The sequence below is a fragment of the Kryptolebias marmoratus genome, linkage group LG4 (assembly GCF_001649575.2).
Source record: "Kryptolebias marmoratus isolate JLee-2015 linkage group LG4, ASM164957v2, whole genome shotgun sequence".
Taxonomy (NCBI): domain Eukaryota; kingdom Metazoa; phylum Chordata; class Actinopteri; order Cyprinodontiformes; family Rivulidae; genus Kryptolebias; species Kryptolebias marmoratus.
In genome coordinates, this window is record NC_051433.1 from 11,823,870 (window position 1) to 11,846,491 (window position 22,622).

General features: G+C 38.3%; 1 protein-coding gene across 1 annotated transcript in view; it reads left to right on the forward strand.

Moving 5' to 3' along the window:
* The first annotated feature begins 154 nt into the window (after window positions 1-154).
* The window catches only part of grm2b (glutamate receptor, metabotropic 2b), a 30,169-nt gene continuing 7,701 nt past the window's right edge, over window positions 155-22,622 (forward strand). Inside the window, exons 1-3 of the mRNA XM_017408491.3 lie at window positions 155-1,379; window positions 5,672-6,203; window positions 21,203-22,040. Of these exons, the coding sequence (XP_017263980.1) occupies window positions 5,694-6,203; window positions 21,203-22,040 (1,348 nt within the window). The 5' untranslated portion in view covers window positions 155-1,379; window positions 5,672-5,693. The remainder of the gene's footprint in view (window positions 1,380-5,671; window positions 6,204-21,202; window positions 22,041-22,622) is intronic.

Genomic DNA, 22,622 nt, shown 5'->3' on the forward strand with positions numbered 1-22,622 from the left:
TACTTTGGCTTTTAACACACCGTGATTTTTGTCTTTCTTGGCACCTAAAACATACCTGCTGTGAACCCGTATGTGTATGTCTCTTTTTATCTATTTATCTTTTTTATCTCTTTATTTGTTTTATCTATTTCCTTTTTACTGTTTTTTTTCTATTGTACAGCACTTTGGCTACCCCTGTGGTTTTTAAAATGTGCTATATAAATAAAGTTGATTGATTGATAAAGTTGATTCTCACCAGAAGACGAGCTCAGTTTAAAACCCTGTCATGAAAGGCGACGGGCGACATGCATTCTTTCAAGGAATGCTAGGTCTTTACCTTTTCATCCGTTAGGCTTTGTGTTTCTGGTAAATAAAATTTTTTTTTTTCCTATAAGTGTGTATGTGTGTATGCGTGCATGCGTGCGTGATCCTTTCGGGTGAAAAACAAACTGCGCGTCGTGCCTCTCAGGTTTGTGGAGAGCTGCGCCTCTCAGCTGAAGTGTGATTCAGTTTTAATGAGATGGAGGTGAAAGAGGAGCCGGCCAGCCTTCACAGTGTGCCAGCCAGAAACAAAAAGTAGATTTCCTTTTTCTCATCAGCCTAAAATTAGCAGGGAGAGAGAAAACTACCCCGTGAGATTTCTCTCTCCTTTTTTTGCTTATTCTCATCAGAGATCCAAGCCCAGCTCTGAAGGGAACGTCACCCATGCGTCCTCTTCTAAGAAAAGGCGCATCAGAAGTTAAATCTTTGTTCCTGTTTTTGTGTTTTTACCAGTGGCTCATTCCCTGCGCGTTCTAGATGTGATTCTTCTTGTTCTCCACGAACAAACAAAGCCTCTCCAGGTTTCTGAGAGCGGCGCGTCATTATTTCAGTGGAGGAGCAGAGAAAAGGGGGTGCTGCATGTTTGTCATCCTGTCGGTGCCACAGAGGCATTTCTCAGCAACTCCTTCCCTTTTTCCTTTGTTGTATGGAAGTTGAACTGATTAAGTTCCAGACGCGTCGGGTGGACAAAGCTTCACATTTATCGTGCGAGCACGATTTGACTTAAAGTCTTTCCCAGCTTGCAGGCAGGTAGAATCCCCCTCGATCCCCTCTGCGCCCGTGCGCGTCTCGTGACCGGGGTTCTTTTTTTTTTCTTCTTTTTTTTCTTTTGCTGCTGAAAGGAACCGGCTCAAGTTGGCAAAGGCGGAAGGGTAGGTGGCGGTGGGGGGTTGCACCGAGGAGGAGTGAGGAGAGCACTTCAGAACCAAGGACAGATCCAGAACAGCTGGCCGCTCCAACATGCTCAAAGTGAGCAACATCTGCTCCTCTCATGAAGCTCTCCTCGCGGGCTTCTGCGGGCTCCACTGATCCGACGCTCGCGCGCAGAAGACCTGCAGGAAGGTTCGTTCTTACAAAAGGTGAGAAACTAAACATTTTAATCAGATACTGACCGGGAGGCGCGAGGGGATGTGTTGGAGTGTTTGGCTCCTGTCTTTGCAAATTTGTCTTTCTTTAATTTTTATTTTGTTTGTTTCATTGGTTTTGACCAAGTCGTTCAAATCTGTCAAAAAGCTAAAGTTTCAACAAATTCCTTTTGTTCTGTAATGTGACAACATGATTCAGACACAAAAAACAAGTGGATTGATGCAACTTTAAACAGCAGATGCAACAGTAACCATCTGCTTGGTGACTGTGCTGTGGCATGTTCGGAGGGAAGAAAACAAAGCTTAACTTAAAGTAGAACAAAAAAAAATCCAAGGAAATACCCAACAACCAACATTAAGTTTTGTACCACTTGGGTCAAATGAGGTGTGATATCTCTCAATTTTAAGAGGACAGCTGAGCAAATATCATTACATTGTCTGCATTGTCTGGAATCCAGCAAAGACAACCTGTTGTCAGCTGCGGTCTAATGTTTGTAATTTGTGTCTCAGTCTCAGTGTGTGGAATCCAATTTGCATGCATTAATGCCCAGGTGGGAAATAACAGCGGTGAAATGTTTTTATTTATTAATTTTTTTTAGGGTTAAACAGGCTGACAGCCAGCATGGCATCCCTGTGCAATTTTGATCAAATTATGCATTTGATCCTCGTTCAAATGCAATCATCTGTGTGCTGGTCAGCACAGTGCCATCCCTAATTCCTGCAGCTGACGGGTCCAGGTGGAGGGATAAACCCAGTCCCTGCTGGAGATTAGAATGATGGGAATCATTAGAGGAGTGCTGGAGGCTTCAGCTTTTTTTTTTTTTTTTTTTTTTTTTTTTTTTTTTTGGTGGGTGAGGTTATAATTCTTTAATAAAAGCCTTTTTGTGTTGAGCTGAAATGTAACTTCTCTCTCACAAGATCCCCCTCCTCCTCATCCTCTCTAATCTGTGCTGGGACTTTATCTATTTATTGGCTTCCGTCACTCAACAGGCTTAATGATTCATGTGCTGTGATTTAGGCACTTAATTAAATGTCATGTCATTTATGCTCGAGCATTTATTAAAAGTGCGCCACATCCAGTCTAAAAGTTTCAGCTGATGCGGTGATGGATATACAGAACAATTAAAGGAATGCATGTCGCCTGCTGCCTTTCATGCCGACGTTTTAGATCCATTTTATGTCGGGAAATGATGGCGTTTAGGCCGTTTTGGTAAATCCTTGATGATAAAATTATGCAGAGTCTCATGCAAAACTGAGATATCTCACAGGATCTGATCTGTTAATGCTTGGAGTATGTGTTGTGAATGACTCTCAGCTACTACCCCACCAAATGTAATCTCAATATCTGTAAAATTAGGTGAGTTATAGACATTTTTGAGTTTTCTAAGGTTGCTTGATTGTGGGAGCCATCTTGAATTGGGTTGATTCCAAAAGTTAATGAGGTATAGACGTACATCCACGGAAATTCCTCCAGTGGTTAATGAGATATTTTGCTGACAGACAAACAGGGTTGAATGCCAACAGCTGTTTCCAGTGTTTTTCTTTGCAATGAGATAATGCTCAGCTACTAACACACCAAATTTTAGGTCAATATCTGTAAATTTAGTTGAGCTAAGATCTTGCGCTCCAGTTAGTGCTCTGAGTTCAAGTTGGAGATCAGTCTCAGCTACTACCACGTCAAATTGTAGCTCAGTACCTGTACAACTGCCTGAGTTGAAGACATTTTTGTGTTTGCTAAGATAAGTTAACTGTGGCAGGCATTTTGAATCAAGTTGACTCCAAAAGTTAATTAGCTGTAGATGTCAACTTATTGATTACTTTCTAAAAGTTTCATAAAAATCCATTCAGTGGTTTGTGAGATATTTTGCTAACAGTACAAACAAACAAACACCTGCACATATAACACAAAGACTGGCAACAACACGATCGTCCTTTTGTCTTTGGCAGTAGGCAGGAATTAGTTCAAATAACAGTACTATAGGTTACATAAACACAATAGTAATTGGTATATCTGTTTTTTCCTCATTGTTAAACACATTTTCAAACATCAATATAATATTATTTCTTCATAAAAGCACGTCCACGATGATAATGTGCTGTGTAAATTGATCACTGTCCGTCGCCGACTCTCTTCAGTGAGTCCGATTTCACACAGAAGCTATATTTAGTGAAGGAGTCACAACAATAAGGGCTGGTGTTCTCACAGCATCTTAAAGAACTCCTTTCCGTGGCGGGCAGGAACAGGAGTGCATTAGCTGGCGGTTCAAAGCGGAGAAAAGCAACACCGTCTTTTTCTTTTTGAACTTGCCTTTCAGAGGGAATATTGAGCGCAGACAGCTGGAGAACGAGTGACTCCATTGGCTGCCGGGTGGGAGTGTGACAGCCGCTTCAAGATAGTTTTAATGATGTTATTGAGACCTGATAAAAAGCTGATACAAAGCAAAAGCTGCAGGTTTAACTCCAGTGTAAGCATATATTATGGTTCCCATTTAATGCAGACGCTAAGAGGGAAATCAAATTGGCTGCTCTGAGTGTTTCTTAGAGGTTCAAGAGGGTCTCTCGGACCTCCAACCTTGGCCCAGTTTGCATAGGTTAGTCTAATTGGCTGTTCCTTATTGGAGCATTAATTCACACTGTGACCCGGTCTTTGCTGCCATCTGCTCCTGCAGACTACATAGAGGAGCAATCAGTTGTCTAATGTTGAACTCTTCAAGTTATTTTCTCACCTTGGTTTCTATAAATAGGCCAAACGCAGCGCAGCAGCCCTGCAGAGCACACACACACCACATGGCCTTATCTGTGTGCGTGTATCTGCAGAAGCTGGTGGGGTTGTATCATCCAACCTCTGCCCCCGCTTCCCCCACAGTGATGGTCTTCTGCCTGCATGAGCAGGATGCTTTCACGCTGAATGAAATCACAGTTCAAAGCGTATGCTGATCATTTTTGGCAATAAATGGATTTTCATACGCATAATAATATGTCAATACCAGAAGAATCTTATTAAAGAGTGAAAACATTTGCAGCTCGGCTTTGTTGTGTTCCAAAAAAATGTCCAAACCAGACTCAGAGGTATTTCCTGGTGTTGGATCCTTCTTTTTCAAATTATGCCAATATTTGATATGATAAATGTCTTTTCAAAAACACCCCTCTCCCTAACACACACACGCACACACAAAAATGCTGGAAGCCCCTTTAGAGTACACAGCCTCTCTAAATCTCCTGGTTTGTGTGTATGAGGCATCGATCCAGCCCGCCTCCCTGATCCAGGCATCATAACAACTCCCGGTGAGCTCCAAACCTGTAACCTCGACACGATACCAAGCTACATTAGCATACATTTCTCGCTGCCCACTTCCCCCTGCAGTCCCCACCCTTATATAGTTTTTTTTTTTTTTTTTTTTTTTTACCCACCATGTTTCTATGGCAACTCCAGCCCTTGAGGTGAACCACTGTCTAAATGATATTTCCGTTGTAAGCTTAAAACTTCATTGTACCGCTAACCTCTCTAAACGCTTGATATGGTCATTCTTGAGTTTTCAAAAAAAAAATGCAGCAGCTATTCTGTTTTTACAGTGCGCTAATAAAGAAATCCACATTGGTTTCATTTTAGAAAGTAAACTTACAAGATTTATAGCTGGATTTCAGTCTTGATTAAAAAAAAAGTATTGGGATTAGACTGTCCAATAAATATCGATCGGAATAAGCTGAGAACGGCACTGAAGTTCAGGTAAGAATCAATAAAAAGATGAGAAACACTTGTAAGAGAAAGTTTATAGAGGAAGCGTTGGCATTTAGACTGCTCTATACCTCATTGTGTTTTGTAACTTTGAATGAACCTGCGTGTAAAATTCTGAGTTAGGTGAAACGAACCAAGACATGACCTAAACTGTCTAAAGTGATGCCCATTTTGAAACACTTGCTCATGCTGCAACAACCCCTGTTCTGAAAAAGTTGGGACGTTGTGTGAAATATAAGGTTTTATTCAAAATGCAGCACAGTAAACATATCAAATGTTTAAACTAAAAAATTGTGCCAACAACAAAAAAACAACAACATTGCAAAGTTTTTTAAATTTACATTTTCTGCATCTTCCAGGCTCTTTTGGAACTGTGGTTGTGCTTCTTTTTGTTTCAGTTACAGATACATAAACCTATAGACCGAGACTTCATTTGGTTTCCTTTCATGTTTTTTAGGAATTATCAGACATGCTGTACTCATTAGGAGCAGATTTGAAAGTAATCTGCCTTCAGACTCTGTAAACCGCCACTTGTTTCTTCTTCAACCAGCTAAACTGTTCTACCTGATACGATGCTGCGTGCGCTGATCTGCACCAAGCTGTGGGGCCGTTCTGCCCTTTACTGGCCTCTCCACATGTTCCTGCTGGAGATGCTGACACCAGGAGTCCTGCCCAGCATGTCCAGGTTGCCGCCCACGGCCAAGCGTGAGATCATCATCGACGGGGAACTGGTGATCGGAGGCTTGTTCCCCGTGCACGAAAAGGGCAACGGGACGGAGGATTGCGGGAAGATCAACGAGGAGAGAGGCATCCAGAGACTGGAGGCCATGCTGCTGGCACTCGATGAGATTAACTCCAGCGATCGCATCCTTCCTGGACTCGAGCTGGGCGCCCACATCCTGGACACCTGCTCCAAGGACACGTACGCTCTGGAGCAGTCTCTAGATTTTGTCAGAGCCTCCCTCACCAAGGTGCACGATCCAGGCTTCATCTGCCCTGACGGCTCCAGACCCATCCAAAACGAGGTGCCGCTGGCCATTTCTGGAGTTATTGGAGGCTCCTACAGTGATGTCTCCATTCAGGTAAGGAGGCAAATTCATCTTACATTCTGTTTACCTTTGACCTTTTCATACTGTGTTCATTATTTAGCAAGTTTGTTTCTCAAAGAGGGTGAAAAATTAAATAAACAAAACAAAATATTTAAAATACATAGTTGCCAGTTTTTTCATCTAATGACCCAACTCTTTAACAATTTTTCTCCAGTTATCTGATTGACTTATTAATATGTATAAATAATACAGTATACCATATTAGGCTTTCCAGTAAACTGTGCAGTTAGTTCTATATCAACATTAAAATTGACTTAGTTTTAGCCCTTTTGTGTTTCCTTAAATTGATTAGTTGTGGCGGCCATCTTGCATTGGGTTGCTTTAGAAAGGTAATCAGGTTCATCTAATGATTGCTTTCTGAGGGGGGGGGGGGTTCCATTAAAATGCCTCCTCTGGTTCATGAGATATACATGTAATTTTTTTATGGTACAAGTAAAATATTCATCATCAAAGATCAAACAGATTATTTAGTGGCATCCTTGGTTTACAGACTTTAAACATTGATTGTGTAGGATTCTTAAAAACACATAAAAAATTATTCTATCATTTTATTCATATTTTTCCAAGTTTATCCAGTTATACCTGAGCCTAGAGGTGAAAATATTCTTCATATTAAAGAGCAGAAATTCCTAAAGCCTTCCTATTATTTGTATTAAAAAACCTTCAATTTGCTTCCTTTATGCTCATAGCCCATAATTATAATTTAGTTGTTAACCTGTTTTGATAAACAGCTACATCCACACCATATTTTTTAAATGAAGTTTGTGAAAATGACGGCAAAAATGTTGATCTCTTTGCAAAAACCGTAGCGATAGATCGCTCTATTACAATTTCGCAGCTCTCAGGAAACCTGAACCTAATTTAATACATTTTTCCATTCATTAATGTATTATTTTGCACACCATGTTATTGTATGTTTTGTCAACTGTTCATACTATATATAGATAATGCTGAAATTTATTTGCATTGATCTGTTTATAATAAGACTCCAACCGGGAGGGACTTTGCTTGAAGCATCAACATTCGTGGAAATATCCATCAGTTTGGCAGTGATTCCATCTCTGATTTGCATCGAACGCTGACCTTTCACACACACATATGAAAGGTTGCCAGTGGAAATGCATCCGAACATAATTAATGAATTTTCATTCCCCTCAGGCGCCATAATTGCCGAGCGGCACAAGGTGTCAGCGAGACAAAGTACACAGGAATAATTTAGTCACTTTCAATTAACTTCTGACAACTTTTTTCCCCACCGCTCCAAACGCATTCACACATATTGCACACACGTGTTTGCATCAGTTACCTTTGTAGCGGGACTCTTAAATTTCATCAAAAAGGTTGGAGTTGGATTACATCAGTTGGGGCAGAGACTACAAAATTGGCTGCAGCAGCTCTGCAGCACAACCCAGTTTTTTCCCAAATAATAAGAAAGTGGGTTTTTTTCCACCTTAAAAACTTGTTTAATTTTATTGTTCGTAATTAATAAGCACAAGCATAAATAAAGACAGGTGATAAAGTCAAATTCCTCTCAGCACAGCTATGCGATACTCTGGTTCCATTCATCTCCAACGTGCAGTCTGTGGACACTGCAGATCTTGACTCATCTAATGACGCATCCTTGTGGTTTTCTGTGGAGGTAATGAAGCAAGCCTCCCATAGCTTCATGCCTGTCATGTAATCTTCCTCATGTGTCTGTGTTGCACTTCATCTTACCTTTTAAAATGTGTTCTCTGTCGCCCCACTGCTGCTTCCATCATTAATGTACTGAGAGGTCACGAGTATTACAACTGGATTCCCGCGAAACCGAAAACAGACCACGGCCTGAGACGGCCCATAACTGTTAAACACTTACCCTTTACCTTTAAAATGTGAACAAAGAAATTAGTGTGATGATGCCATTTTAATTTAGACAAATTTAAAAGAAAAAAAAAAAAACCCCAGTATGACATTTGGTGTTGCAGACACTCAGTAAGACTCCAATTATTGCATAGGCTGAGTGCTGCAGCTTAGGTTTTCACAAGAGTCTGCAAAGATAAAAGCTTTTTATCTCTGCATGCTTAAGGAATAGTTGAGACTGTTTGAAGTTGGGTCTTGTGAAAAAGACTCTGAACAGTCATTGTCTTAACTGTTGTAGATAGCTCTCTAAATAGTTTGTTACCAATAATGATATATGTGAACACATGTATTGAAAAACTGAACGTGTTAGGCAGCCAGAATAACTACTGAAAGGAAAAATAATCAATGAAATCCTGTTTGCTTAAACCAGTGGTGTCCGGTCCTGGTCCTGGAGGGCCACTATCCTGCATGTTCCAGTTACTTCTCTGCTGTGACACACCTGACCTGAATGTCTGAATATCTGGCTTCTGCAGAACTTGAAGACCCGCCGAAGAGCAGAGAAACGATTAAAACATGCAGGACTTAAATTGACTTAGTGACTTAGAACCACTGACTTAAATTGTTGTAGATGTGCTTTTTTAGACCACATGAAATATTGACACATTTTATTTTGCAACATGTGTTAAACATGGAGCATTTCTTTAAAAAAAATCATCTAAAACAAATGTCATGCGGAGTAAAGTTTTCTAAATTAGTGTTTCTATGAACTGCTATGAAACTTATTAAATGGCGATAATTTGCTTTGATCTTACTGCAGCTCAGACTTGGTGTTACTTTGAGACACTTGTCCAAATTCATTTTTATCTCTCCCATCTAAAGTCATTCAAAGACCTGTCTAAAGCAAGTAAGATATTGACTGCTCATAACCTTTCCACAGAACCCCATTTAAAACTATTTGAACTAATTCTTTAAAGCTGAATGGGGAGTCGGACAAGCTGCTCTGAGGATCCCCGCCAGGAAGTAATAATGATAGTCTTCATTATCACAGAGCTTCCTCTCACGCCAGCATACTGTAGATCTTCCTCTCCTGTAGTGTTGATGATGTTTTGACAAAAGACCAGTTTTGTTTTTTTTAATCTTCATGTCTTTCTGTGAATGGCTCTTCAGCACGCAGACTCTCAAAAAGAGTCTCTTCTTTTGTTTTTTTTGTTTTTCTTTCATCTAAATACATACCTCTTCTGTCACTCTCCTTTTTGTTGGCTTTCACATCCTGGCACTGAAACGGTTCGAGCTGTGAGAGCGGCGAGAAGCCCGTGGCTGGACTTTTTTGTTGCGAGGTCACTGGTTTACACAGTCCCTATTTATCCCTGAGAAGCACTCTGAGAAGATGAAGGACATTATAAAAGTGAGGGGGACGGGTGCCAGGGACCGTCCTGGGGAACTTTGAGAGGAGCTGATTTTCCCATCTGTGGGGTGCACCTCTATTGGCTGGCAGGGACGAGTCCACCTGCGTGTGGAGGACAGGCGGACGCTTCCTGTGACAGGGCCAAGAAGGAGACGAGGCAACGGAGGCGGGAGCAGAGCCAGTTTCTCACGCACTCAGAGGAATTGTTCGTAATTAGCCCGGCAATATTTTGGAGCCCTTTATTGTCGTTTTACTCATCCTGGCATATTTTGTCGTCCTTGTTATTTCTTCTTTCTGCCTAAGTTTGTGAAAAATAGCTTTTATTGCCATCTGGAATGTTAGCTAATATATCCAGCCATGCGTGATGACTCAGCTGTAGCAGCCTACACATTTCACAGAAATAAATTTAACAAGGAGAAATACCAAGAAAGAGAAACAATAAAATCTTTCTCAACTGCTCTCACACGCTCCACGGGTTAATAACATGAAGATGAAATATGCACTTTCAAATCCACAAAGCTTGCACCCCAGAAGCTACACAATAAAAAGCAGAAATTGGTTTAGAGTCAGTCGGAATTTTGGCTTGTGGATGAACAAACTTTAAAAAAAGCACTGTTGCTGATATCCTACATTTTTAACTTAGATGCACACACACAAAAATATATATTTATATATATTTTTTGTGAAGTTTTAGACTTGTGATGAAGAATTTTAGCCAAACCAGGAAAATAACTGTGTGCACAATCTCATACGTTATTATAATATCATGTGTGATGTTGTATGATCTGTTAGTGTTGTGAATGACTCTCAGCTACTACCACATCAGTTCTAAGCCCATTTCTGTAAAATCCATGAATTTGCATTCATTTATGTGTTGGCTAAGGATCATTAGCTGTGAACACCCAATGATTACTATCATTTATGTTCCCAGTGGTTCATGATACATTTTGCTAACAGACAGACACATGAACACACAAACACCATATACAGAGAAAAATCATTATTGTCTGCCTTTGCCTTTCAGCGACAAGCAGTAATAAATCTTTTTTGATAGTCAAGTCATAATAACTGTAGATGTAAAATCTCGCAAATAGAATAACCCGCATGGAAAAAGCGAAAACTCAATAAATCCTTTAAGACAATTAGACAAACCCTGAAATATTGCTGTTAAAGCTGCTGGGAAGGCTCTCAATAATTCGAGGTTATAACATCTGTCTTGCCTTATATTTGATGTTTAATATTTCGGGTGTGCAGTGGTTTATTAACTCTGCTGGAGTGTGGTACAGAGGAGGGGAGCGGAGGACTCTGTCTTTACTGTGTTTCTGTTTTCACTGAGTTATTCAGATGGAGACAAGAAAAGCCTGTTTTGGTCTTAACTTCAAAAAGGTTTTGTTTATCGTGCAATGCCCTCCTTGAAACGGCAATCCAGCGCACATCCCTGCTCTCTAATTATCGCATCAGTTCGTCTTTCAACATCACGGAAAACACTAATGATTTTAAGGTTATTTGGAGTCATGCAGTTATTATAATGCCAGCTTATCTGTTTCTGGATGCAACTTAATTTAATCTGTCTTCGAGCTGTTGTTCTCACACAGTATCACAGGTCAGTCTTTATTAAGAGCCTGTAGCTGTTATGTAGGATGTAGTACACAAGACCGTGTGAGAAGAGCGCATTTTATTCTCAATAACAACAAAATTGCCCGACTTATCGAGTTTTTGCTGCAGGCTACAAACCGTATCTTGAAGCCAAGAGGTTGACAAAGCTCTGCTGTATCCTTGCACTTTCAAGAACTGCTTCAAAAAGTTGCTCTTGTGATGAGTACTGCTCTGCTGGTGGGAGGTAAGAGTGGATGTCGGTTTAATGTGAAGAATTTCCCGCTCCTTAATTATTCTGCTGAAACAAGTAAACGTGTACTTACTTTTACTGTGTTGCAGGCGACATAAGCACTAGTATTAGGTGGAGATCACAGACTGATCTCACTTTAAATTTGTCTGCGTATGCATCTGCATTTGTGTCTACATGATGTTTGAATATCTTAACTTTTACACTTTATTTCAACAATAATTCAAATGGGAACAAACTAAATTCTTAAAATATTCTAAACTCTTTTTTTTTTTTCAGTCCAAAAACTAAAAGCCATTGAAACTAAACTTAGTCCTGTACAGCTAATAAATCAGTCATGCTAAATGGCGTCTAATATTCATGGTTTAAATCACTGCTTGTTTATTGGCAAATTAAAAAAAAAAAAACTTTTTGTTTTATTCTGGCATTTTATGCAGTTGTGTGTTTATCTGCTGTCTGAAGCAAACCAATTAGAGACTGGTCATACAAAATCTCTATGCATTTTCCCAAACTGTAGAGACGACATACAATAAAGGGTGCATCGTGGACTAATGAGAGTAAAGTATCCTGTTGAGATGACACCAACATGTACTGTTGGAAATAAAGTGGTCGTTACCGAGGCAACGAAGAACAAAATCCGTACGGTCTCTAAGCCTCGTGACGACGGGAAACAAGCAAATTTAAAAACAGCTAAGCTGGAGAGAAATATGGTTTGGATAAATAATAGTCAGTTTCTTTAGCCACTTAATGCAGTTCAGGAGGTGAGGTGCCTTTATAAGAAGTCATCATGTGAGGGGCAGGGTCATCAGCCAACAATTAATCTATTTAAACAACCATTTGAACAAGAATTACTTCTTTGTGGAGCTTGCATGATTGTACACATATGTGGGTTTTATCTGAGTGCTTTGGTTCTCCCCCACATTCTGAAGACATGTATCTTTGATGAACTGGAGATGATAAATTATGGCCATAGCAGTGTGTGTATGTGTGTGTGTGTGTGTGTGTGTGTGTGTGTAAGGTTCTTTCTCTCATGTGTCTTTGTGCTGGTCCTGTGATGGACTGATGACCTATCCAGGGTGTACACCACCTCTCCTCTGATGACAGGTAGAAAAGGTCCCTGTGACCCTGAACAGAATAAAGCAGGTATGAATGAATGACTGAATGAATGAATGACTGAATGAATGGACTATGAATACAGACACTTTACAAACAATCTCTGTGCACCAAAAGAAAAAGACTCAGTCTAAAGTAAAAAACAGATCAATAATCTATTGATGGCTAAACAATTTTTTTCCCCCATTCATGCTTTACATTCAGTTCTGAACTACATTAGTTATAAAGTAGAAAGGGCACAAATTTGATACTGCTAATCTGGGATAATGTTTGGTTAATATCAGTTTTCTTGTTAAAAAAGAAACAAACAAAAAAAAAAAACTACGGTATTAAAAAAAAAATATTCAAATGCGTCATGTTGATTTATTTTTATGTTTTGCCTCAGAATAGGAACAGAGTGAGCTTGAACGGAAGTTTAAAAAACACTCTGTGCCAACAACTTACTAAAAAATACATATAAATGCATTGTACTAAATTCAGTAGGACTATGATGCAGTATTCTTTGTGCTTTATGAGTACAGTAGATACAGTAGATGATGTATCTACTGTACATCTCAGCTTGACAAGAACCCCAGGGACATGTGATGGACTTTCCATGTTGAAGAAAAAAACTACAACAACAGATTGCCAATGTTCCAGCTTTCTCAAATCTTTGTTTACTGCTTCAAAAGAAACACTGGGCTTGACTTTCGTAATGGTGCTTGTCATTATGATTTATCTTACAAGGATACTGACTGAATATGTACTATACTGGCCAACATATTCACTTATTAGCCCAAAGAAATGACTTGTACAGCTGTTTTTACATTGGTTTTCTTTATATTTTATTCTTAAATTAAAATATTAGCAGGTATTGTGCTCTTTCTACACTATTAACAACAAGAAGCTTAAAGATATAGTTTAGAATTTTCTGTAGAAATGTGAACAAATCTTACCTGTCGTAGGTAGCTCTATGAATGTCCTCAGTTTGGAAAAACTGAGTTTAGATGGTAAGTGGCTTGAACTCGTATAGCACTTTATCTAGTCAAAGGACCCCAGAGCAAATTTACACTACAATCAGTCATTCACCCTTTCATCCACACATTCACACACTGATGGTGGGAAGCTCCTAATGCCACTACCGCCCCTTTAATTGAGAACAGATTAATAAGCAAATGGTTTGTGTGAGGCCAGACGACTTAAAACAACTTCAGCCTCGAAACTTTCCCAGTGGTCCGTGCAAATGTTATTTTAGAAACCTTTACACCACTACATAGTTATTCCAGCAGAAATAGTATGATATTTCTGCCAGAAGTTCCCCTGTCTGCCCTGGAAGTGCTACAACAAACTGCCACTATTTGCACTCGCAAAAAAGCCATAGAAGTCTAAATAAATAAGTGTAATGCAAAGTTGACGACCATGTTTAAGTGTCTAAAAGTGTTCATATGAGCTGAAATGAAATTTTAGACACTGGATTTGTTCTAAAATGGCAGCGATCAGCTTTGGTCCAGACCTCGTTTATATTAACCTTTAGCTCATCAATTTAGTCAAAATTAAAACTGTATTCATCCAAACTTAGTTCATTCAAAGAGCTATCTATTTTACATTTTTTGTTTGTTTGTTTGTTTTTCCACACTGTTAGAAAAATACATATTTTCCTCCAGCAAAAAAAAAAAAAAAAAATCTATAAATTGGCTGTGTACACAGACACTCTTGTGCAAGTCACTGATTAAAACTTAATTAATAAGAGAATGTGAAATATTGTGATACATTATAAATTAGAAGACACATTCTTAATATTTATTGGGTGCTTTCTGGAAAACATTGAAAAAACACACACGCACAAAATCCAAAAAAAAAAAAAAAGAACACTTCCCCGGTATAAGAAATAAATAAAGATTAAAGACATTAGTGAAGGCAAGTAAAGTGCTGGAATAATTCAAATCACCGACACACTTTATCCGACATAGTGCAGCAGAAATCCACTCTTCGTGTAAAACATTAGCCTCCATATATTAGTGGCTGCTCTCGGCACATCAGCGGGTTCTCTGTTATTATTGCTAAGAGACTCTGGCTGGACAAAGGGAACACTGAAAGGAAGGAGACATACATATTTCCTTCTGTTGAAAGCAGTCTGTGTTTCACTAATGAACCTCCTGAATAATAGAACCAAACAAGACTTGAACTTTATAGCAAGTTGCCATAATTACAAGGACATATTAAGCATAACTTGCAGTTTTAATGAGGTGATTAGTTTAGTTATACAATTATTTTGAAAATATCTCCAAACACAGACGTTAAAGCCAATATATTTGCTCTCTCTGATTGAAAATGCTCCCTGAAAACTCTCACTATCATCCGCTACGGTGCGGCTTAATTGTAAAAGGAAAGTTTAAAGTTTTTTCGGGGGAATCCTGCTGTGACTTTACCTGAAGCGGTACTCTGGGTGTTGTTATCCGAGAGAGAATAACAGGGAAATGGTGAGGGCAAACAGACGGCTACTGTCACACACTTGAGTGCCGTCCTGAAAGGTGTGCTGTCAGGTTTTCCCCGAGAACCTCTTCAAGCAGACTACCCGCCTTACTGAAAACCCCTGCAAGAGGAAACCACCTTGTTACTATGCAAGTGTAACTGACTGACAGACCGAGAACTGCTGGTAATTTAGGTTTTGGGTTTTCTTTTTTCATAAATACTGTTATTTCCCAGGCAACATAAACTCAATCAGTGGATGTTATTAGAATTGCTCATGCATTGAAAAGAGGTCAGATCTCTTTGTGAGTGATTTAATGAAGGCTCTCAGAATTCCACTGAAAAAAAGCACATACTGGACTTATTGGTATGCTTGACTAAATATATCATATGATCTCCCTTCCCACCCTTCAGGAGATGGGTATATGTGTGGTTTGTGCTACTCTTCTATTTGAGGCGTACGCACATAGAAGATTATGTTTAATGTCAGTAGTTTTTGTAGTCAGACATTGTCTTTGCCTTGCATTTACAATAAAATAGTCTCTGTTCGGTATCAATATTGATGTACATACAATTTGCAATTGTTTAAATTTATGCACTAAAAAAATGCTTGATAGACTTTATTTAAAAGGTGGAAAACACATTGAGTTTAAGTTTGTAAAATAATTTAGTCATATTGGTTGTGTGTAAATCAAACACCCAGGGTGAATAAATAAATATAAAAAGTCAATTTAACCTTTTTTCTATATATTTGTTTTAGAATTAAGGAATTACCTTCTTTCAAAATAACATATTGGTTGGGTTAACATATTTTTTCAGTACAGATTGAACTTCTGTTGTTGGTTTTCATCTTAACTAATTTGAAATTACTTTTTGAATCAACAGCATGTCTCTTGCCAGGTTGAATAATATAAGACTTGTCTTTTACAAAAATAACATAAACTGCTTTTTCAGACTCATTTTAGTTTCATTAAAAAAACGTTTATCAAGGAAAATTTGTTCGATCCACCAAACTTAAATAAATCAGACTCAGCATGAGCAAATAAACAAAGGAATAATTCCTTAGAAGAATCATATATTAAATTATGAAATGACTGCTTCATCCTCAAAAACAAATCAAAACCAAACAATAAAACTGATTTTTTTTTGCCTCTTTTTAAACGTTGATTCAACAAGTTGTTTTTTGAGTGTATCTAAATGCTGCCGTAGTTATATTAAACTGAAACGTACGGTGGAGACAAATGTGAAATAGGAGAGTTGTACGATAAATGTATTGTGTTAACTGCTTAATTCACTTGTGAGTGGAAATAACAGACAGGATCCTGATGTTTGACTCGTTTTATTCGCTAAGATCAAAGTATGCAGGCTTTCAACTATCAGTACTGTCAGGACAACGATTAAAACCGATACCGAGAACATGAAAGCAAAGTCAGTAATCGAGTTGACTCACGACCTGTCAAGTTTCTTTATTCGTGCTCTCATTTCTTCAGAGTGATGAGTTTCTGCAGACAGTTGTGAGATTTCCAAAAAACACTTTAGACTTTTTAAAACTCAAACCTGGAGAAGATTGGATTTGTGTTTACACCAACTTTTGGTTTTCTTTATGGGTCGTATAGCAGAACTTAACCCTTTTTTTTTTAATGCGCTGCTCCAGCCGAATCAATGCTACAGGGTGACATGAAAACCCTCCAAACCTCTTATTGATCAGGAGAGAATCTCACCTGTGGGTGCAAAAAAAAAAAAAAAAAAAGTCTGAGGTGTTAATCTGAAATATTCCACCCTGTGGCACAAATCCTTGAAATCTGGAGAGATAAACTGTTTGGATTCTGTGCTCACAGTTTTACAAATTTGTTAGCAAGGAGTGAAAACCACGGGGCAGGCATATATTGAGCGCACATCAATAATTTTTCACTGAGCAATTTTGTAAACTGACTGTGTGGATTTTTATGCTGTCTTTAAGATGTCAAACGCCTCTGCAGGCTGGCTGACCGCACTCTCACTTAGTCTATAAACAAGATTTTAAAAAATAACCTTCAACTAGTTATAATAAAAATAAAGAATCAGAAATGAGCTACGAGCCAATTAAACCATGTCAGGTAATGAAAAATGCCTCTTTGTTTGTTTTAATTTAAATGACTAATACAGTACATCTAATTTTATAACCAATCTACTCTATTTTTTTTCATATTTTACTCCTTATTAAAAAGAATAGTAACATATTCCTAAATGAGAAAAATACTTTAACTGTACTTACCTCAGTCATAACACTAGAAAAGTTAGCATGATGGTGGCATTAAAAGAAAAGTTTCAACCTAATGGAGATGCAAACATGGCACACGATCACATGATTCAAATAATTTTTTTAAATTTATTACATGAACGTGATAATGACCATTAAAGTCCTGCTAGTCTGAACTTGCTGTTTGTTGAGTAAAATAAGAAACTATTTTAAAAGCAAAAAAAAAGAAGAACTGCAGTAGTTTAAATTTATTCAAGTGTTTAAAGCCAGAATCTGAAAAATGTTTTTTCAATAAACAAGAAACTTAATTTTTCATCATTTCAGTTTTCTGCTGTTTTTTGATTTGCTTTTGGCATTTCAACTAGTTTATTTAGTTTACACTTTAACCTGTCAGACGTCCTGCTTAGAGGGTATTTTAGGTGAAGTTACTAATGATGACTAGGAATAGAGTAATCATTTTTGTCTTATCATTGCTAACTCTCATCAAATTTCACTTCAGTTATTATTTTACTTTTTGTTTTGCCATTTCAATTGTCCTTTGCATTTAGTTTGGTCAAAGTAACCCAAATAGCTGATTTTGAAACAAAAAGAAAATACGTTATAAGTTAGATTTGATCTTTTTAGACAATAATAGCAGCTTTCCAATAAAGCAATAACATTCAGCTTGCTGTTTATTAATTATCTGAAAGTTTGATGAAGTATGACTGGAAAATGACACCTCCTGACTTTATCCATAGTATTTATTATTCTAGGAAGAAATCCATTTAACAGGCTGGAACCATTTAAAGAGGGTTTCATTGCAATACATCCAATTAAAAAAAAAGTGGACCTACTGTCTTGTTTAATACAGTTTTGCAGAGTAACACTTTTGGAGAACGAACCTCATGCAGAAAACTGGTGTAGATCGAAAATAATGTGATTTGTGATAGAACATTTAGCTTTGTTTAAGCTCTTTTGGGCTGGATGAGTGAGCTGGAAGAGAAAACGGCATTTAGTGTGAGTGTAGAAGCTTCCAATTAGATCCACGGGGATGCCATTGTTTGAAAAGCCTCCAGGCATACAATGATGCTTGAGGGGGGGAGGGAGTCACACTGAAGCCCATGGGTATTCACTAATCACCACTGTGTCTCTGGAGGGATCCTGCAGATTGACAAGTTTTTACTTCCTTTCTGTCACCGTTTTATAATGCAGCGAGAAAATAATTGCCACGATTTGTGTTTTGACAAAACAACGCCGGTTAGTGTTCAACATGGAGGTTTTAGACAAAGATTATCATTCAGCTCTGTTGACCGCAGCACCATGAGTGACCAGTCACATGCAAAAATACATCTTTGTCTGAGCAGAAAACGTTGCAGCATGTCATCAGACCTGAATGTTTTCTAATTTTAAAACAAAGCGGTGACATAAATTCATAAAATCCTTAACTCTGAGTTATTGTTTCTGTTGTTTATCAGCGAAGGGATTTATCAATGCTGCTGGTGTTATTATTCCCCAACATAATAAAAAGTTTGAGACTCAGAAACATTAAATTGTTGCTGATTTCTCACAGCCGATCCCTGCCCTGGAGCTGAAGCAGACAACCAGACTGTAAACCATCTGGATCAGATGGACACCTACATGTAAAAGAACTGAAAGAATAAAAGGGCATTACAAGATTTTTATTAAATTGTAAAATTTAGGGACTTTCAGAACAAAATATCTCAGTTCGGAAAGATCTTACAGTGCAGTATGACTTCAGTTTAATGGTTATTTTAATTACATGAATACTTTAACAAGTTTATAAGTTCCAGCTGCACAATCTTCTCCATCTAAATCATCTACAACAGATATTTTCATGTTCAGAAAGTGAATAAAATGCCTGTGTATTGCACCATAAGCTGCTCATTGACTTTTAACAAAATTGTGGAATTTATAGTGAAATACCAGCACGGTATTATATGTACAACATACAATGGCAGTTTTTAACAAAGTATAGCATACTTTTTGAAACTTTTAATGGTTGAGAACATTTTTTTGTTTGTGGTAAATTATTATGAAAAAATATATACACTGTAAATCTGTTTATGGTACACAACAGATACATCATGCATCTAATGCAGTCTTTCAGGAAACACAATAAAAAGAATGCAACTGATAAAATATATATTTTTTCAACTTCAGATTTTCAGTACTTTACTGGCAACTGTGGTTGCCAGAATTTGAGCATAAAAAAATACAATGACAATGTGTGAAACAGTAAGCTATGCTTTATGGAAACTATGTATTTCACAGTTTGTAGCTGAACTTTGATCATGATAAATAATTATTATGAAGAAAAAAAATGTCTAAGGTGTAAATCTGTGGTAAACGGTTGTTCAACAACAGAAATAAGATAAATCTAAAAACATGAAAAAATTAACACAGTGCAACTGTAAAACCTGTATTTTGTTTTTATTTTACTTCAAGTTTAGTAATTTATCGGCATCTGTAGTTGCCAGAATTTCAACGTAAAAACCAGTGTTGATGTATGACAGATGGCAGTGGAAATTGTTGAGTTTACAGTGAAACATTTGTAGTTGCATTAGCCAGAATCTTGCTGCAAAGACTTCAGTGACAAAGCAATAAACCTTAAAAATAAACACAAGTGTTACTGAAATGATTAAAACTGTGGCTGCAGAATGTTTTCCTCCTCACCTTCGACCATTTTTAAAGCACAGAATAGAAAGAGTCTCTTCTCCTTTAAAGGAGAGACACTACTCTTTATAAATGTTTCCCCATTCTAGGATTTTAATTGCCCAACTTCTTGCAGCCTCTCATGTCATCTTTTCTTTTTGTTTTTAATTTATGTTTTCAGTGGGCAACAGCAGGTGCATTCAGCACAGCTCTTTTCCTGCAGTGCTGCAGTGTAGTCATATGAACAAAATGTGAGCTGACAATGTCACAATGCAAAGGCTTCCTTGAAAAAGACACTGTCTGCAAGCGTATGTTACCTGTGTGTATTTTTCCATAAATGCACAGAGTTCTTGTGACAGCTTCGGATCATGTCTTGTAAATAAGGTAAAACAATATACCAAGAACACCGTCTATGAGAAAGAAATAAGGCTCAAAAGATAAGTGAATTATAGAAACACTAGCATATACATAGATGAAAAGTGAGGAAAAAAACAAAGACAGCTCTGCTAGGAGAGGTGGTCGGTACATAATGAGATGCTTCCCCAGCCTAAATCTATTTGAACAAGAGGATAGCTAAGGTCATCCAAGCCTAAGAAGTTTTTTTTTCTCCCAAAAGAAAGTTTTGAGCCTTTTCTATAATTCTGAATATAAAATACTGCTGCCTCCAAAAGCCAAACTGATAACTGGTTCCACCAGAGAGAAGTCTGATGACAGAAAGCTCTGCCTCTGTTTCAACTTTTAAACAATCTAGGACACACAAGGACAACATCTGGCTTCAGGGCCAGAACTGGGCTTTGGTCTGTTTCCACCGGCCCCCAGCGTTCTCAAATTAAAACAACTTAAAATAAATCCATGAAAAAACAGCTTTCTATTACTGATTCTTGAGGCGAAACAAAGCCTTTATTGTGTTTTGTTACCTGTTTCTGATAACGAATGTAGCCCAAAGAACAAAAACTTTGAAAAGGAATAAAATAACTTTTACTTAATTTTCACAGGTGTTAGTTTACAAGCAGTACGTTTTGAAACGCCAAGAAAGTATTGCTGTGTTTTGACTATCGACAGATACAGTCTTAACTTGACACTCGACCAGAACCAGGATGTTGAAGCCACAATAAAGATGAGCACCTCCTAGTGGGCCGGCTGTAGCAGTTGTGACTTTTCTATTGAGCTTTTTTTGGTAGCACCCAACAAACCAGACATTTTGTCTCCAGTTCTGAACAATGAAAGGCAGCAGAGATGTTTCATCCATCCTCATTAATGTTGATGCTCTGAATTCAAGAATACAACATTGCAGCACTTAGGTTTTCTGTGAAATTAAATTCAATTAAAGAGTAAAATCGTTAGCATCCTTGAAAAGGAATCCTTATGAGATAAAGTAGAAGTTTTTAAAGCAATAGATGACATTGTTTTAACAGCATATTCCATTTTTTTAGGTGGCCAACCTCCTGCGTTTGTTCCAAATACCTCAGATCAGCTATGCCTCCACTAGTGCAAAGCTCAGTGACAAAACCCGCTATGACTACTTTGCCCGGACCGTCCCTCCAGACTTCTACCAGGCCAAGGCCATGGTTGAGATCTTGCGTTACTTCAACTGGACCTATGTGTCAACAGTAGCATCAGAAGGGGACTACGGTGAGACTGGCATCGATGCCTTCCAGCAGGAGGCCCGCAGTCGTCAGATCTGTATCGCAACTTCAGCTAAAGTGAGCCGTTCCATGAACCGCCAGGGCTACGAGAATGTGATCCGCTCTCTGCAGCAAAAGTCCAACGCCAAGGTGGTCATCCTGTTCACCCGCAGCGAGGACGCCCGCGAGCTGCTGGTCGCTGCAGCTCGAATGAACGTCAGTTTCACCTGGGTGGCCAGTGATGGATGGGGGGCGCAGGAGAGCGTGGTGAGGGGCAGCGAGACTGCAGCCAACGGCGCCTTTACCATTGAACTGGCCTCCTACCCAATCAGAGAGTTTGAAGATTACTTCACCAAGCTGAACCCGTATACCAACACCAGGAACCCGTGGTTCAAGGAGTTCTGGGAACACCGGTTTGGCTGCAGCCTTCAAGAACCCAGCTGCAGTGAACACAGCTTACGAGATGGGACTTTTGAGCAGGAGTCCAAGATCATGTTTGTGGTGAACGCTGTCTACGCCATGGCCTATGCGCTGCACAACATGAGGCAAGCCGTATGCTCCAACACATCCAAGGTCTGTGATGCCATGAAGCCGGGCAATGGCAAAAGATTCTACAAGGAGTTCATTTTGAAGACCAAGTTTGAAGGTGAGCAAAGAAATCAGTGGAACGTTAGAAATGGTTGCAGTCTAACAAGGTGGAAGTGAAAACTTGTGGGATTGGTTATAAATAAATTGGAAAAAAATGATTAATTTCATTGTGACAACTGGAATGTAAAGGAAGTGTAAGTTGCATGACACAGGATTAAGCCTTCAAATGGTTTTCTTATTAGCACTGAAAAAAAGCTTTGAAATAATTTAATTAGCAAAAATAATCCATGAATCACCAGGAAGGAATCAGTGCCATATATGAAAAGCCTATTCTGAGGATACATGAGAACAATGGCAGTTTTGCTTCCATAACACATTTCATTACATAAAAACTCTTATGAATGCTTCACACTAACATATACAATACTGATATGATTGGTTGTTTTTTTTAAAAGCAGGCAGCAAAATCATATAAAAACACAAGTGAAATCTGGAATTCCAACCTGTAATGTCTACATTTAACACACTTTAAACATACTCCACAGAAATAATGGAAAAAAGTATATATAAATGCAAAACACATGGCAAAACTTTAAAAAGTTGACCAAAAAGAAAAACCCAAAACAAAACAAAACAAAAA